Below are 14457 nucleotides of genomic sequence, written 5' to 3'. Positions count from 1 at the left end.
ACATTTTTTTTTTTAAATATGTTTTGGCCTTTAGTCTATGCTGAAATTACCACCAAAATGTATCCTTTTGAAAACAATATTCAAACCATGTGAACCAGAGGCCTCATGTGTAACGTCATGCGTAGAATTCACACTAAAACATGGCGAGCAGACAAAAGCGGAAATGTGCATGTGCACAAAATAATCCAGATGCACAAAACTGTGCATAAGCCAACTTCCACTACATAAATCCTGGTCAGCGTGAAAAGTAACACACGTGCCTACTGCCCCACCCCAACTCCTCCCAGGATTTCACACATTTTAATATGCAGGTCAGTATAAATGGCCCTCTCTGTTTGGTGTTTGGCTAAATGACAAATGCAAACGCACGGGGGAAAAAGAGCAGAACTTAAATGAATGCAAAGTGAGGGCAAGGAAAAACGTACTGTTTGTTGGCTTATACAGTGGTATAAGCAACAAAAACGTGGCAGAGACACTCAAGTTCATAAAGTCGCACAGTGCCCAAAATAAAAAAGACTTGTTCAGATATCACAGTCGATGTGAAAAGGTGAGTCGCAGCCAGCCATCTGTTTTATTCTGTTTCAAGCATTATTAGGAAAGCAGACCCCAGTGCCGATGACACAATGGTGCTGCTGTGCAGAACACTTGTCTGGACACTGGATGCACACACACCTCTGCCTCGGATACTGCTGGGAGGTCATCTGGCTGTGTGCTGACGGACTGTCTGGAGTCACATAATGTAATAATGGATGGTGTAAGAGATGTGGCCAATGGACTAAGGAATATAAGGGCTGTACTATGTGATAATTGACCACAATGAATTGGTTAAAAAATAAATGTCGCATCTGATTACCTATTTTTTATATTCTGCTAATTACATTCAAACAAAGTTGTAACACTGATCATTTGGTGGGTCAGGTTCTTCATAGTGCCATCACTTCAAGTACATGCCTGAACAATGCGACACAGTTTCATGGACTATAGAGTAGCACATGAATAGAGTAGAAATGCATTCTATTTACATAAGCAAATTAATTCTCGGAAGGTGCCTTTATAGTGTAGCGACGGCACCAAGTGCCGCAACTGTTCTCTGCTCTTTACATGACTATTTGAGGTGACTCGCTATCAGTTTAAAAGAACTGATTGTCTTTTGCCACACCAGTTGGAAAAAGCACCTGCGACTGTGCGGAGCTACCGTTTTTATAGGCACTGCTGCTATACATGGTGTAATGCCAGCTCATTCTTTCAGTGATTCGTCCCTGGCCATTGCAGTAGCAATGTGCATGCAGCTGAATACTTCGATTACATTTGGGAAAACCGGACGTTGTTGCGAGTTGCGCTTTGATGTTTCGCAGTTCAAACACAGTGTAAGGAATTCCCGACAAGTGGAAAGTACTATTCACATACAACTGGCATGGCGTGACTCTGTTACACGTGTGAAATAACCGATCGGTCAGCAAGTTCATGTTAAAAAGCTCCTGTGGTTGAAAACCCGAGAGTGGACAGAACTTGCAATGGAGGAGGTAGAGCACAATTCCTTAAACTCTGCCTTTGTTAAGCCAGTGCCAGTTCAGCACACAGCTCCAAGAGAATATAGCTCTTGGAAATCGAAATCGACTTCGAATCCAGTCATCATCATCATTGTCATCTATAAATACGCACTCACTTCTAATTCTTCCATTTGCAGTATCTTCTAACAATGCTAAATCAGCTATGGTATTTGGAATAATCTGGCCATTCCATGCACCATTATATTGTTACAGAGTGATTACAATCAAGTGAATTAAATGTATAAATGATATGCAATTCATTTTAATGTATTTGATTCAAATATGAAAAAGAAAGGTAAATGGCTACCTTGAAAACGTGCATGGTTTTACAGCAAGTTTTGTTTTTAGACATCTTAGAGTGTGTGAGGGAACAGGTGTACGCAAGCATTTTTATACATGAAGCCCCAGGTCTCACTTAGCGTTGATGGGACTCGGTAAGCAAAGGATGTGCTTGGCTGATAAATCATGCATGAGCAAAACAGGCAAGATTTATGTGTTTTTGGCAATTTCATTATGGATGACAAACATTTAGAAAACGATCTAAAAATGCAAGTGTGGATGGAAGATCTTTAAAAATGAAAAAGTGCTTTCCAGTTTATCAGGGTTAGTGTGAACTGAGCCTTAGAAACCATTTACATCCTGCCTCTCTTCAGCCTCCTTGTTATCGCCACAGATTCACAGGGCTTTGCCTTGAAGTGGCACGGCTTGACTCAATATTCAAAGTGATTGAAGTCTAGGTCCTGACCTAAGAGCACAGAAGGGGTCATGCTGCTTGACACTTGTCAGTTCTAAGGGCTGAAAACTTGGGTGTCCATTGAAGACTGCTGGAGATGCTCCTGCTTGCTATTTGGCAGCACGGCAGCCGTTTTAGATATCTACCGCAGTCTCTCTGATAAGCTCCAAGTGTTTGACTGCATCTGCAAAGAACAGCTTTAGCCCATTGCTCGTCTACTCCTGAAAAAGTGCAAATGTGCTCCATTGAAAAGGTGTACACTTTTTCTTTTGACTCCCATTGTTTATTGTAGGCATTTGATGCAAACTGGGGTTGATTTATTCTTTTCCTTCAATTTTCTCTCTTAGCTCCTCCAGCTCCACCTCCATCCGTGCGCAGCTCAGGCCGAGAGGCGCCTCCACCGCCACCACCCTACCGGATGCATGCAGCTTCAGAAGCTCCCAGTCGAGGGAAGCCTCCTCCTCCTCCATCTCGCAACCCTGCTGGACCTCCTCCCCCTCCACCAATCCGAAATGGCCACACCACAGTCTCCAAAACATACATAGGTAGGTGAGACAAATAAGTCCTGAGCTTCTCCGCAAACATGGCATTTTTTCTTCTCCCTTGAGTTTAAAAGCCTCACTCAGGAGACAACACTTACTAGCACAAGATTACAGCAAATAAAGGTTGAAGAACTTAGTAATCTCAGAATCCTGTTGCTTTCTGTTTATTTCTTACTATTTAGTTAAATTGAATGTGCATGTTGGATACATCAAGCTTAAAAATGTGAAATAGATTATTAGAACTGTGCATTGATAGACATACTTCACAGACCTTTGTTCAACTCTTTCTCTGATGTTATCTGCAGATGACTTTGAATCAAAATATTCCTTCCATCCCTTGGAAGACTTCCCACCACCAGAAGAATACAAAAACTTTGCAAAGACCTACCCCAGCAAGACCAATAGAGGTGGGTATTTAACTCTTGTTAGATGACAGGGCATTGACCAGAATCGTTGACTTGTGTGTCTTGATCTCCTTTATGACAATACACTGTAGTGATCTGCATACATTACAAATGCTTCTGTCACGACTGATATTGGAAGAATACTCCTGTGCATAATATAGCATATCAAGGTGTAAATCGGTCAACTCTCGCCTCTGAGCCATGTTTCTTTGTTAGATACCTTTGCTCCAGTCAGGCCACACATGTGTCTGTGAAATGCCTGATACATTTTGTCCACTGTTTGCCATTAATCAAGTTGAATCCACATTCCAGAACAAGACTTTTTATTTTTTTCCTTTAAAACAATAGATGTTTGTCTTGCTCAAAATTGCATCAGTGTCTTTGGCAGAATATATTCCAGACATTGTATTAGAGAACAATATTCATGAGTTACAAATGTGAATGAGCCACTGTCCATGTCTGCAATAACAAGTGCATCACAAATACTCTTGAGCAAATAAAAAGCACAGTTTATGATGAACACGTGGTGGGTTTTTTTTTTTTTTTCTTTTTCTTTTTAATCTATATTGTATGTTTTTTAATGTACCTTTATGCAGAAGCCTGACAGCTGGTCTCATTGCTCCTACGATCCATAAGGCTCATGTTCATGTCAGACACATTCAAATGGGTATTCACAAATCTAATCTCCATTCAGCCTCACGTTTCTCACACAACTATTTAACATTGTAGGATTTTTCAGATTTCCACTTTATTTTCATCTGTCACTGAAAGGAGCAATCTCAGTGGTTTTGGTTGTATAGCTACTATCATTACCAGCAGCTATTCCACCTGCCCTTCAGAACAGGTAGTGCTCCTGGAGCTAAGCATGCTAGGGCCCACCAGTACTTGGATGGGAGACCAACCAGTGCTAGAAGAGGTGTTGGCGGGGCCAGCAAGTGGCCCTTACCCTGTGGTCTGTTTATGGATCCTAATGCCCCTTTGCAGTGACAGGGACACTATGCTGTAAAAATGGCACCATTCTTTGGACGAGACTTGAAAGCAAGGTCCTGACTCTCTGTGGTCATTAAAGGTCCCTGGTCATCCTACGTAAACAGTAGGGTGTATCTTGATGTCCTGGTTAAAATGCCCACCATGGCCTAATCATTCTGGTTCCCTAATCATTCCCTGTATGTTATTGGGTGTCTCTCTCACCTATTCACCCATGTGTGATGAGCGTAACAGCATAAAAATGGCTGCTGTCACATCATCCAGGTGGATGCTGCACATTAGTGGCTCCCCACTCCCTATTTAAAATGCTTTGAGTAGTCACAAAAGCACTATATATATATATATATATATATATATATATATATATACTAGCAGACCTTGTGCGCTTCGCTGTAGTTGTAAAGTAAAAGTCGAAGTAGAAAGTAACAGTAAACCGCAACACCACCGGTAGCACCTGCACACTGCATCTACTAAACACTAAGAAACACTAAAGGAAAAAATACTATTCAGTAAGTACTGCGTCTAGTAAACAGTAAATCAGTAAAGGAGAGAGGAAAAAAACACTAAGGAAAAAGAACGGCAAGACCGCGTCAGCTCAGAGCGAAATGAAGTGAATGAAATGACGTGACTCCCCCAATCCGCCTTAACTCTCCATCCCTCCACAAACACAGTCTCTCAGATCCCAACTCTCCTTTATATGTATAGATAATATATACAATTTTCATTTTTCCTTCTGTCAGCTCTCAATGTTTATTGCTGACACTCTATGCAAATTGTATGAAATCTTATTTGTTTTAACCGCGCTCTCCCTTTCAAATAAAGGAACCATCCAACATAACTCTACAGAACAGGAAGGGTGTGTGGCCCTTGAAGCCTGACGTCATTGTCACGTAGAGGCAAATTTCAAATATGCAAGTACAAACTGGCTTAATCAAAAAAAAAATAATAGACAGGCACGCTATTTGCACTGAATGTTTCTCTTTGTTCAGATGACACACAGTGTGGCTGTGGAAATTTTCTCAGAATGACCTCCTCTAATTTAGCCCATCCTTCTTATCCACTGCTACTTTTCTGTAGATGCTGCTAGAGTTTACAGTACACAGTGCCACTGCCATTCTCTGTTACAAAAATCCTTACCTGTTTCACAAAGGGGAGAACCAAATGTACTAAACTTCATTTTGTAATCGTTATTTTTTATTATTTATTTAACATCGCCATTTTTGAATGTAACTTCTCAAAGTAAATAGACATGAATGATGACTTTATATTGAATATTTTTTTTTTTGCTTTGTAAATGAGTACGAGAACGATAGTGTAATCTGAGTAAGACGTCACAGTGTATGTGATGTCTGACATATGCATTATACTGAAGCCTGAAAATTGATAAAAGCAAAGACCTTTGACTCTTTAGCAATTAAGACTTGAATTAAGAAAGCAAGACCTAAATCCTAAAGTAGAGTACAAGATGCTCAATACTTCAGGTAGCCCCAACACTAAATAAAAAGTAGCAACCTAACCCTGAGATTCTCACACTCGGCCATCTTTGTTTTTAACTGGGTCGCTCATCTAAGTAAGGCAAGCTGTTATTTCCATGTTTGTGCTTTTTTTGGGGTCAGTGTAGAAAGTAATAAAGGTATTTTTTTTAATGAGAATTTACCAAGCATTTACTGTATATGGGTTACATGGGGATATTTTTTTTAACTTGGTTTTTAAAGATTTCTAGCATAATTATGAATTTTTTTTCTGCATGTTCACCTTTTCTGATCATTTTTCCTAATGAGTATATTTCTGAAGTTTTTGCAGCCATTCAGCATCATTTGCCTGGGTGTCTGTCCAGCGTGGTGTTCAGATATAATTAAGGGAGCAAACTGCACAGCAAATTAATAGGAAAACACTCTGTGACTTAGCATTTATAGCTATGCAAAAAATAGAAATATTCTTAAGTTTTTTTAATGTAAAAATTACACTACTGTGGTTTTCTGAATGCTGAGAAAAAAGAATAAAAAGTGCAGTGAATTAAATGAGATCGGTTAGAGGCAAAATTAACTCACTGGTTGTAAAAGTGCTTGGAACAAAACCCTGCTGCCACATAGGGTCCCAGAACTGAGTTTGACTACCACTGGTAATAAAATAAAATAATTTGTGAAGGGTTGTGTATTTAACAAGAGTTTACTGGCTGCAGTGTTCACAGCTTCACGTGTGTCCCTAAATTAGGGTTTTGTGGATTATGAACATTGTGTTTGCCCTGCCCCATCCAGCCATAGTTTGCTCCACAGAAAAATCAAAATACAGTGTACCACTACCCCTCTTTTCTTTGCAGAACCTTTTAACTTTTTTTTTTTTTGTGTGTGAGGAGTTCTGTTGCAGTTCAGATTTACATTTTTTAAAATTAGTTTATAAACTTAATGATACTGAAAATTTAGCTTGTCTAACCACACATATCTCTATTATAGGTTCAAATCCAGTAACGTGGCGCTTTGAAATACATAACATGATCCTGCCACATCACCATAGTAGAATAAACTGTAGTTCAAATAACAAGTAATTGTAAAAGTGTTCAGATCTCATAACACACATGCATGTCTGCTCCAGATACAAAACATTATTGTGATGATTTTGCATTCGTTACATTTGTTCATTTAGCAGAGATGGTGACTTTCAAATCCCTAAGTGCATGGTGTAGTTGTTTCTATTTTTTTTACAATTTGAAAACTGCAACTTTTGTAAGTTAATACTCCTTTCAGCCAGTAGTGTGCAGACTTGGATTTATACGTCAAGGTCTTGACTATTAGGCCACACTTCACTTGCAATGATAGCCACAGTTTATGTATGGCTTACTTTTCTTCACAAATGTATTTTTTGTCATTAGTCACAATATTGTCAACACGTTTAACTAAAATTACAGTTGTGCCATTGTGAAGGAATTTTTTTTTAATACATATGTATGCTCATACATGCTTCCCCACTTGTATTTACTGTGTATATTTTATCTTTATTTGTTTATTTATTTATTTGTTTTTTCTGTAAAACTTTAATTCTCCCTTGGGGAAAAATAAAGTATAATCTAATCAATATTGCTATTATACAACAAAGGACCGTTGCCAACCTTCCTTAAAAATGCCAGTTTTGACCATGTGCTATCATGTTTACCTTAGTCTGTAGGATGATTAACTGCTCTTTAGCTTTCATCTCTTATGAGAGAGAGGTTAGGAGCACATGTTGAGACAGAAAATTGTTTTAGAAATAATTTCCCACACTAAAGGGATAATAATGTTGATAATTTAGGAAATTTTATTGAATGTGTTTATGTTACATCAACGTATATACAAAAAGATACAACGAATTGCCTCTCCCACCACATGACAAACCAACTCCGGACCCCAGGTTAGGACCCGAGTGCAGCCATACAACGGGTGATACGTCAGCACCACACTAGTTCAGATGGAGTGCATCCAGTGTGAGGTTTTTATGATGGCTGGAGTGCCAATTCTGCCGCCAACCCCCAGGTTTTTCCCTGCCGGTTGGAGGGCCTGGATGCAGATTAACGTAATACCCAGAACGGAGCAATTGCAGGTTAAGGGCCTTGCTCAAGGGCCCAACAGAGCAGAGTCACTTCTGGCATTTATGGAATTCGAAGCGGCAACCTTCTGATTGCCAGTGCAGATCCCTAGCCTCCGAGCCACCACTTCACCTTATTCTTCTCTTATCAATGCCTGTATAAGCCTAGAAATGTCCTTGCCCTCTCAGAGTGGCTCAGGACACACACACACACACACATATATATGGTGCATTTATTCTACTGGAAGTAACTATCAGAAGATGGGTACACCGCGGTCATAAAGGGATGGACATGGTCAGCAACAATACTCAGGTAGGCTGTGGCATTTAAACAGTGCTCAATTGGTACTAAGGGGGTCCCAAAGTGTACCAATAAAATATTTCTCGCACCATTACAAGACCACCACCAGCCTGAACCGTAGATGCATTGCATTGACGCCAAATTCTGACCCTGCCATCCAAATGTCGCAGCAGAAATCTAGACCAGGTAGCGTTTTCCAATTTTGTGTTGTCCAATTTTGCGAATTGTAGCCTCGGTTGCGATCTTAGCTGACAGGAATGGCACCAAATGTGGTCTCCTGCTGCTGTAGCCCATCTGTTTCAAGGTTTGACGTGTTGTCCAGAGATGCTCTTCTGCATACCTCAGTTGTAATGAGTTGTTGTTATTTGAGTTACTGTTGCCTTTTCATTAGCTCAAACCAGTCTGACCATTCTGCTTTGACCTCTGACATCAGCACGGATTTTTTTGCCCAGAGAACTGCCGCTCACTGGATATTTTCCCTTCTGTGGACCATTCTCTGGAAACCCTAGAGATGGTTGTGGATGAAAATCCCAGTATATCAGCAGTTTCTGAAATACTCAGACCAGCCTGTCTGGCACCAACAATCCTGTCACGTTCAAAGTAATTTCAGTCACCTTTCTGCTCCATTCTGATGCTCAGTTTGAACTTCAGCAGGTCGTTTTGACAATGTCTACATGCTGAAATACACTGAGTTGCTGCCATGTGATTGGCTGATTAGAGATTAGTGTTAACAAGCAAATTAACAGTTGTGCCTAATAAAGTCTACCTTATGTATGTATGTATTTATTTTAATAAGGAAAATAATGAGATGGTCCCAGTTTAAATGTTTGCATACCCTTACTTCTTAATACTGTGTATTGCCCCCCTTTAGCATCAATGATGACGTGTATTCTTTTGTGATAGTTGTGGACGAGGCCCTTGATTTTCTCAGGTGGTAGTGCTGCCCATTCTTCTTTGCAAAAGGCCTCCAGGTCCTGCAAATTCCTGGGTTGCCTTGCATGAACTGCATGTATGAGATCTCCTCAAAGTGGCTCAGTGATTCTGAGGTCAAGAGAACTGTGGTGGCCACTCCAGCAACCTTCACTTGTTTCTGCTGTAGCCACAGAACAGTTGACCTGGCCTTGTGTTTTGCATTACTGTCATGTTGCAAGATCCAAGTACATCCCATGCACAGCTAACGGACTGGTGAATAGTAGTAACATACTGTATTCATCTTGCCATCAATTCTCATTAAGTTACCTGTGCCACTGTAGCTCACACACCTCCAGAACATCATGGGCCTTGTTGCGTCCCCTCCAAACACAGCAATTATGGTTGTGATTTATAAAGTTCAATTTTAGTCTCAAAGGACTTTGTTCCAGAGGCTTGTCTAGATGCTGTTTGGCATATTGTAAATGGGCAGTTTTATGGCGTTGGCACGCTAAAAGTTTTTTTCTTTCAACTTGACCATGCAGCCTGTTTTTGTTCAAGTACCTCCTTATTGTGCATTTTAAAATGGCAACACCACTTGTTTGCAGAGAAGTTCGACAAATGATCTTGGCAGTTTGTGGCTAAAATCTCAGTTGGTCTACCTGATTGTGGATTGGTAAGAACAGAAATTCCTAAGTTTCCACTTTTTTTTATCAGTGTCTGAACAACAACAAAATTTATTTATATAGCACATTTTCATACAAAAGTGTAGCTCAAAGTGCTTTACATAATGAAGAATAGAAAAATACATGACACAGTAAGAAAAAATAAAATAGGTCAACATTAATTAACATAGAATAAGAGTAAGGTCCGATGGCCAGGGTGGACAGAAAAAACTCCAGATGGCTGGAGAAAAAAAATAAAATCTGCAGGTATTCCAGACCACAAGACCGCTCAGTCCCCTCTGGTCAATCTACCTCACATAAATGAAACAGTCCTCTTTGTATTTAGAGTTCTCATGGAAGGACTTGATGATGATGGTCATGAAGACTTCTGGCTTTTAGTCCATCAATGTTGGAGCATCATGATGCTTTGAGTAGGTGGTGGTGGCGCAGGCACTGAACACTAATGGCAGGCATTTTCAGGTCTCTGGTTATCTTTTTATATCCTTTTCCTGATTTCTACAATTCAGTAACCTTTTCTTGCTGGTCCTTTGACAGTTCTTTTGCTTTCCCCATGGCTTTTTATCCAGCAAAGTCAGTGCAGCTCTGCATGAATTTAAAATGATTATTTATACACAGACACTGATTACAATCAAAGAGGTGACGGGGCTGGACACTACCTCTTAATTAAGAGCTGGGTCTGTCAACGTGTGTGTATTATCAGCCCCAACATTCAAGGGTATGTAAACTTTTGATCACAGTTATCTTTATGATTTCAAAAGGGCACACACAGTTTTATGTGATAATAAATTGCTTCACCTGAGCTCACTCCCTAATTAAATTTCTGTCATAGCAGTAATTATAGTATTTTTGTAATTAATGCTAAAGTCTGCAATATTTTGACTGACCTTTGTCTCTTACAATACCATTTAAAGCCTATGCTGTTAGCCCAGCTCCTACTACAACTAAATTTTTCTCTTCCTTTCCCGTAGTGGTCCGAGGTGCACCTCCTTTGCCACCCGTGGGTAGGTGAACAGCCAGCCTTGCAGAGTGGAGTAATCGTAGCTTCGCTATTTCTGAGGACGATGGACTTGGCACACAGACGCACCTCCTCCCAGGCTTGACCAGACTCTTCTGGGTGGAGGTTTTCCTTCCATTCTGCTTTTCCACCCTAGCATGAAATCCTCCTGGCTTCCCGCTTACTTGTGCCCCAGACCCAAATCAGCTCGTTCAGCAGTGGACTTGTGGCCATGTGAAAAAAGAAAAAAAAAAATACCAAGAAGAACTATGCATTCCATAGCCATTAAACTTGAGGGTCTGGATATGCAATTTGAAAAAGGGGCAGTGGCAGTTGTGGCGCCAGTGTTTAGCCATGTTGTTCTTTGTTTTATTTTATTTTTTTTTTTTTGTTTCCTTTTTCTTTCCATTATCACTGGCAGGCCTTTTCTTTCTTCCTGCTTTCAATAACTAGGTCTCTCTACAAGTACTTGCCAATAGGAACCATTTCTGCACTTCAGGAGCAAAGGAGCAAGCGCAGGGAGTAATACCTAATGCACTTTGAATTTTGGACAACCAGAGACAAAACATGCGCTGCTGTTTTATTTTGCAATAGAAAGATTGGGCGTTTGAGAGGCCACATCCTAATATCAGATGAGCTGATATTGCACAGTGACCTCCACAGTGAATCAGGTAATGGGATTGGGGGTCTTTTTGAGGTTGTTTTGTAGCCTCACGGAGTCTGTTACTCTAAAGAAGCCTGCAGGTCTCAAGATGCATACCGACTGGTAATGTTGATTCAGGCTGGGGGAAAATGTTAACACGTGCGTGCGTGGAAAGTGGCGGTGCTGGTGAGAAGATGGGAGCTGCTGCTGTTTGCGTTTGATAAAGCGAGCACACATGAGCGCTGATAGCGGGCTTTGCCTCTGCAGGTGAAAGAAAGGTGAAACAGTGATGGTGGCAGTGACGTCCTGAAATGTCTTGAAGAGAGACTGGTGCAGGGTGTGAACCAATCACTGCTTGCCCTCCCACTCCCCGCCACTCCCTTTCCCAGACTGCTGCCCGCATTGCCTTCTTGGTCAAGGAAGCAACATTCAATTGTCATGCGACTAGTCCAAGTCACTTTTGGCAGTTATTTTTTTTTTTTTTTTTCTTTTTTTTTTTTTTAGGAAGAATACAGAGTTAAAAAATTATCTTATTTTTATAGTGGTGGGGGGCTATTGGAATTAGTTGTTGGACTTTTCCTTTAGGAGGTCACAGGTTTTTTTTTTTTCTTTTGTTTTACGGTTCTAAATCAGGAAGTGGGTTCTGTGTTGTTTACAGCTCTTTTAAAAGTTCACAAACATTTTTAAGGTAAACACTAATCAGTTAATTTTTCTTTGTGTATTAGTTGTCTGAAAGAAGAGGGAATATAAACTGAATTTGATTATTTCTGCCACAGACCAAAAAGCCATTATGCGAGTCTGGCTGAGTGCCAATCATTAATCCAAGAGAAGTGCAGGAATTGGCGGAGAAACTGCAGAATTTCTGACCTGGGAGGCAGAGGGTCTTTCCCATTCTCTACCATCCTCATAGCTCAGGGGGTATCCATTTACAGGATACCCCCTTTAAGCACAGGAGGCTGGCTATCCCAGTGCACTCTCTCTGGTAGCTTGGTGGGCACAGGAAGCCTAGCACTACACTAGATTTTTATTTTCTGCCCGTGATAACCAATGGGCCAAGAACTGTGAATGTTTTATGTTTTTTTTTTTCTCCAAAAAAGAAGGGGTGGTCACTGAAGTATAGGAGGCACTAAAATTTGCACTTTTCTTTTAATATGTAACTGTAATGTTATTAAAAGGAGGTGTTTGCATTTGGTGTTTACTTTTACATAGCAGCTAGTTAAATCCAGCTTTTATATTCCCTTTTCCTCATTCATAAACTGTTATAGCAATGTTTGGGGAATTATTTTTTATTTTATTTTTTGGCCTTATGATTTCTGTCGGTACATTATTATGATGACAATGATAATAAATATTTACACTAAGAATGGGGGAATATGGTAACCGGTAAAATGTGCTCTGTATGTTGTGTCACAAAGGTTACAACATGGCAGTGTGGGACATCCGATTCACTGAGGGGCTACGGAGTGGGACATCCGATTCACTGAGGGGCTACGGAGTGGGACATCCGATTCACTGAGGGGCTACGGAGTGGGCCATCCGATTCACTGAGGGGCTACAGAGAGGGCCATCCGATTCACTGAGGGGCTACGGAGTGGGACATCCGATTCACTGAGGAGCTGCTCTGTCAGGAATGTTGTTCTTGGAGTTGATTAGAGTAATGAAGATGAATGTTGCGTCTTCTTCAAGGGTCATGCAGCTTTATAATTAGAGTTGAACTCCCTGACTGACCAACAAGTTGCTCTTTATTATTTGTAGACACCTCCTAGAAGGTAATTTTTCGATCTTGTGGCTCCGAGGCCCATGAAAATAATCCAGCCTTGGTGAAATGTGAATGCTGGAAATGTTAAGAGAAAGCTACAGTCGTGTTCACAAAGGGCGATCTTAGTGCCATCGGTTGCAGAATTCTGGAGATGATGTCCGTCTGCCAGTCAGTGGCATTGGCATTAGAGGCCCGTCTGTATCCTTTTTGTTAATTTTTTTTTTATCTTAATCACATGCAAAAAGTATATGCAGAAAATTAGCACATACTATTGATACCCAAAGTTGTTTATTACTCTAACACCATCATCATACGCCGTGTTGTTCTAAAAAACATAGGAGCCGCTCACTCTCTGTGGCTGTCCATTTCTTGTGTATTAAGATGTGAATGCGTTTTATTGTCTGAAAGCTTAACGACATCTTTCCATTTCCTTTGAACTCTCCATTGCCGTTGTCAGTATTCTGCTATTTTATCTGATTACATTAGTAATGGCCCTTAGGAAATCGGCACTCTTACCATCTCAGGATATCCTCCATTGTTCTTTTATTACTGACCCGCTCGGTTGGCAGCTTTGAGCAGCTTTTTAAAGTTGATCCTCCGGCTGGGACGTTGGACATCTCTGGGCCCACAGTTCTTGAAGCTGATCCTCCAGTTAGCCGTGAACCCCCCCAGTCTCACCGAGACTGCACAGGCGGTGTACCAACTGAGGGTAGAGTAGGCGGCAGGGATCTGTGGTATCGGGGGTGATCTTCTCCAGGTTGGTGGTCAGGCTGTCGTCCTGGCATTGCAAGCAATCTTTGTTTCCATTTGGGAGACGGGTGTCATCCCAACTGATTGGAAAACGGGACTTATCGTCCCAGTCTGGAATGGAAAGGGTGATCGCCTGGATTGTGGCAACTACAGGGGGTAACGCTGCTCTCAGTGCCGGGGAAGGTCCTTGCTAGGGTCCTCTGTGATCACTTGATCATCTACCAGTGACTGGAGCAGACTGGATGTACACCCGAGAGTCGACCATCGACCACATCCTGGCACTGAGGGTTCTTGTGGAGCACAAACGCGAATATCAGCAGAGTTTCTTTGCAGCCTTTGTCGATTTTTCGGAAAGCGTTGGCTCAGTTTATTGAGTTGCCCTGTGCGGACATCCTGAGATTTTGTGGGATCCTCTCAAGGTTGCTGGATATCATGGTGGGCCTGTACCCTGGTACTGGGAGTGCTGTGCAGAGTGGAGGAGCAGAGCCTCTGTGGTTTTTCCCAGTTGATTCTGGGGTTCGTAAGCGGTGCGTTCTGGTTCCACTCTGTGCATGCACTGGGTGTTGGGCAGGGTGGTGGGGTCCAGCAGCTGTGGGCCATTTGTTGGTGAAAAGAGATTCACTCTTCCTGAGGTCGCTGGA

At 41.3% G+C, this 14457-nt stretch overlaps 1 protein-coding gene across 1 annotated transcript in view; it reads left to right on the top strand.

Moving 5' to 3' along the window:
- The window catches only part of LOC120517172 (WAS/WASL-interacting protein family member 2-like), a 61229-nt gene extending 50310 nt beyond the window's left edge, over positions 1–10919 (top strand). Inside the window, exons 6-8 of the mRNA XM_039739334.1 lie at positions 2631–2828; positions 3131–3232; positions 10639–10919. Coding sequence (XP_039595268.1) covers positions 2631–2828; positions 3131–3232; positions 10639–10679 — 341 coding nt within the window. The 3' untranslated portion in view covers positions 10680–10919. The remainder of the gene's footprint in view (positions 1–2630; positions 2829–3130; positions 3233–10638) is intronic.
- The last annotated feature ends 3538 nt before the right edge of the window (positions 10920–14457 follow it).

The sequence above is a fragment of the Polypterus senegalus genome, chromosome 17 (genome assembly GCF_016835505.1).
Source record: "Polypterus senegalus isolate Bchr_013 chromosome 17, ASM1683550v1, whole genome shotgun sequence".
NCBI lineage: Eukaryota > Metazoa > Chordata > Cladistia > Polypteriformes > Polypteridae > Polypterus > Polypterus senegalus.
The sequence above is the reverse complement of the archived record's forward strand: the minus strand, read 5'-3'. Positions and strand labels throughout refer to the sequence as shown.